At 43.6% G+C, this 4,288-nt stretch overlaps 1 protein-coding gene across 1 annotated transcript; it reads right to left on the bottom strand.

Annotated features, from left to right (window-relative positions):
* Positions 1 to 202: 202 nt before the first annotated feature.
* Positions 203 to 2,666, bottom strand: LOC121554524 (alpha-2 adrenergic receptor-like). The gene has a single exon (XM_041868136.1). It carries the CDS (start codon positions 2,336 to 2,338, stop codon positions 1,043 to 1,045), a length of 1,296 nt encoding a protein of 431 aa, XP_041724070.1. The 5' UTR covers positions 2,339 to 2,666; the 3' UTR covers positions 203 to 1,042.
* Between the last annotated feature and the right edge of the window lie 1,622 nt (positions 2,667 to 4,288).

The following is a 4,288-nucleotide window of genomic DNA, read 5'->3' as shown; positions in this document are numbered from 1 at the left end:
AACTCCAACATCACAATAGAGCTTACATAAGATTTCTTCAGCGTTTATTTTGCATGACAACCCACTACTTTAAGCATAAGAAAATGCACCACTTGCAAAACAAAATGCAATATATGCTAAATAATTACACAGAAACAGTCCACAAGAGGTAGTGTATTAAAATAAATACTTTGTTTTATTCTTAAATATTTATTAGTCAGCATCCAAGGTGAAAAATAAAGAGCTTTCTTACTATTAGGTATAAATAACAGGTCCAACCGTGGCCCACATTTTAAAAACGTATAGAGCAGGGCACTCCAACCCTGGAGAGCTACCGTCCTGTAGGTTTTCGCTCCAACCCTAATCTACTGTAGCATATCTGATTCTAATAATTATTTTGTTGATAAAATGAATTAGATTAGTTACAACTGGGCTTGGAGCAAAAACCTACAGGAGGGTAATTCTCCAGGAACAGGGTTGGACAGCCCTGGTATTAAGTCAGCCCTCAACACCTCAACCACTTTTCTGTAATCCCTAGGGAAAGCATTACCCATGAAAACATATTGGATTTGACTGCTGATGCGCCAGGCTAGCTCCCCTGTGTTTTTCGCATTAGCACGATTAGCCTGGATATGCTACCTGCTGTCACTTTGGTTGTGAGGACACAGGAGTACTGGATATCTAACATGACATTGAGTTAAAGCCTTGCGACACACTTCAGTATGTCTAGTTCTGGGAATCACTATGCACACACTGAACGTGGATGGAAAATATGCAGGCCGGTAACAGAAATATGTATTTTAAGAGCACTCGAGAGTTGCCTGTGAGGGGATATGAAGGCGTAGTTCAGTATTATGCTCTGACTCAATTGAGTTACAGCATGACAATGTGTCTGTCCACTGTAAGTACAGTGTGCACGTTGCATTGTTCCTTTGGCCAAATAAAAAATGGCTGCTTTCACATTAATGTTCCATGGTAGATTTCATACGTTCATGCTATTGACATTGTCACAGTCATCTCAAGGGATATTTAGTCCTGGCTTGTCCCTCTTGTTATTACATATCTAGAAGGATTTTTTCCAAGACCTGCAAAGGATTTTCTGAAAGGCGCGTCGGAAATCCTGGTTGAAGATGGTGTAGATGGCGGGGTTGAGGGAGCTGTTGCAGTAACCGATCCAGAAGAAGAACTTAAAGAGGGGATCAGGGATCTTACAGGGGTCCCCACACACTCCGTGCAGGCAGTAGCTGAAGAAGAATGGGAACCAGCACACCACAAACACTCCCATGACCACCGCCAGCACAAAGGTGAATCTCTTCTCCCTGGCCTGGGAGACCTTTTTCCTGGACGCAGAGCTCCTCCTCCTCTTCCTCCTGGAGGCGAACAGGTCCATGGATTTGTTGCTGGCTCTGGAGATCCGGCTGGAGTGTTTGGAGATGGCACTGTTCTTCCGGCTGGCCTTCTTGGCCCTCTTATGGTTCAGGTCCTGAGGTTTGGGGTGACCTTTGCCCTCTGAGGAGGAACTCTCCTCCAGGTCCACCTCGTCTTGGACCCCGGTGGTCCTCATGCTGGTGGGCGTGGGCGGGCACTGCCAGTGCCCATTCTCTTTGTCCCCGTTGATTTTGCACGAGGTGGCTTTGCTTAGCCCATTCTCAGTCATTGTAGGTTCACCAGGACCATGTTTTTTCTCTGACATGCCCCTGGTCCTGGTCTTGGCCACTTGGTATATTCTAATATATACTAATATCATGATTAGGCAAGGAGCAAAGAATGATGCAATGCTAGAGGAAAGGATGTACCAAGTGTCATTGTTCAGCTCACACCCTGGGTACTGATAATTATCATTGTTCTTGTCGATTGATATTAACGGAGGAGAAGATATCATCGCAGATATAAGCCATACAATGACGATAATACATTTCACTCGTTTAGGAGTCCGTTTGAGATTGTATTCAACAGCTTGCGTGACCGACCAGTAGCGGTCCAAACTGATTGCGCACAGATGGACAATGGACGAAGTGCAAAATAAGACATCTAAAGCAAGGTAAATTCCACACCAAACTTTCCCGAAATACCAGTAGCCCATAAGTTCGTTTGCCAGAGAAAAGGGCATCACCAAAGTGGCGACCAGAATGTCTGCAGTGGCTAAGGAAACCAAAAACAGGTTCTGGGGTGCTTTCAGTGCTCGGCTTGTTAACACCGCAATTACAACCAGAACGTTACCGACCACTGTAAACAAAATAAGACAACTTACAAGTGCTGCAAGACTCCCTATAGTAGCCAACGAATATGGACTTTCTGATGAGGAATTTAAGTTGACAACTGGAAACGCGTCAACTCCGCTTGAATTAAACGAACCCATCCCGTCTATATGGTTAGTTTTATTCCAGAATGGTCGATTCAAGGAGAAGTAGTCATTTTATGCATTTAGAGTCCACCAGAAAATATCAAGTCCAAGAGAAATAGTCAGTATTGACATTGCCAAAATGAAAATGCGCACAATGGTGAAGGAATGGATTAAATTCCATCTCCTGGATTAGATGCCAAATAAGACTTCTTCAAAGAGAAAATTCCCAAATATATATCTGGTTAATTGACTAAACGAAGATGCCACCTTGCCTTGTACATGCACACTGTTATAGCATGACAGGCAACCCTTCTCCATCCGCTGCTGCCTCCCTCTCAGCGCGCCGCGCTCGCGCTGCGCTCTACATCAGAAAGCTGTCTCAGTCAGTGCCCATGTGTTGTTCACTTTCAACTAACTGATTTCTGCCCCGCCCCAACACAGTGCATGATTTTCTTGGTAACTGTTATCTCATTGTATTACAGTATGCAATACTTGTATTTTTGTATTTGTTATATCAGTTCAATAGGCTATTTTGTGAAAGACGACTAGGCTATAGTGAAATAAGTCGTCAGACATTATATGATCATATGATGTATTGATTCTAACTTATGTATGTCTATCATGCCAATACGCTACATAACGGAACTCAAATTAAGGTAATTATTAAATGAGGGAGAAAAGTAAATTTGCGAACACATGCATATCAGAGATATTTATTGTCACCTGAAATATATATTGTAACTAATTATTATAATCACTCGTTTACATATAACAAAAACATCGCCATTACAGTACTAAAACATTAAAAACATGCCTGTGATAAAGCTGGAATCAAATGTACTTGTTTTTTTTATTCCACCCTTTGTGTGTTTTGAGTTGAGCTCATCAGCCAAGCAGACATCAACATGATATCATAGGAAAACGTCATACTGGCACGTTTTTACAAAATGTAAAATGTAACATTGCAGTAAATGGGAAAAGGTGAGTGTCACAGGGTTGATGTTTTTCTCACAATATTGCAGTCAATAGGAAAAGATGATTGTTACAGGGTTGACTGTTACATGTGGTCCTCTGTAGCTCAATTGGTAGAGCATGGCGCTTGTAACGCCAGGGTAGTGGGTTCGATCCCCGGGACCACCCATACGTAAAAATGTATGCACACGTGACTGTAAGTCGCTTTGGATAAAAGCGTCTGCTAAATGGCATATTAAAGCAGACGCTTTTATCCAAAGCGACTTACAGTCATGCGTGCATACATTTTTGTGTATGGGTGGTCCCGGGGATCGATTATTGAAGTTTTTCTCGATTATCCCCATGTCTGTCTCTCTCTCTTTCTCTACCTCCTCTTTCTCCCCCCTCATTCTCCTCTCTCCCTCCCCCTTCTTTCACCCCCTCCACCCTCTCCGTCTCTCTCACCTCTCTCCCCCTCCCTTACTCTCCCCCTTCCTCCTCCTTCCTCCATTCTCTCTCCCTGCCTCCCCTTCCTCTCCTCTCTCTCTCCCACTCCCTCCTCTCTCCCACTCCCTCCTCTCTCCCTCCTCTGTCTGTCTGTTGGCTCTCTCCCCTCCCTCCTTCACTCTCCCCCTTTGCTCTCTCTCTCCCTCCTCCCGCTCCATTCTCTTTCCCTCCTTTCCCTCCAGGGTGCCCGGCGGGTCCTTAAAATGTCTTCAATTGTCTTAAAATCAGTTTTTAATGGTCTTAAAAAATGTGACCGGATATGACTACAGTGTTTCCGCTTTGTGCAGCTGCTTAATTGTTGCCACCATGGCAAAATCTGTAAAAAAAAAATAATAATACAAAAATACATTAAATTATAGCCTACTCCTACTGAGGCACATTTTCAACATACTAGAGAGCGCCACATGTAGCCTAAGACTGTGTGCGCGTGATGTGCATTTGCCACTGCAAGTCGGACATTGCCAGATGAGAGAGCAAGTAAGGTAGGCTACAAAATAGATAGCCAAT

Source organism: Coregonus clupeaformis, chromosome 39, assembly GCF_020615455.1.
Source record: "Coregonus clupeaformis isolate EN_2021a chromosome 39, ASM2061545v1, whole genome shotgun sequence".
NCBI classification, from domain to species: Eukaryota; Metazoa; Chordata; class Actinopteri; order Salmoniformes; family Salmonidae; genus Coregonus; species Coregonus clupeaformis.
This window is presented reverse-complemented; position numbering and strand designations above follow the sequence as displayed.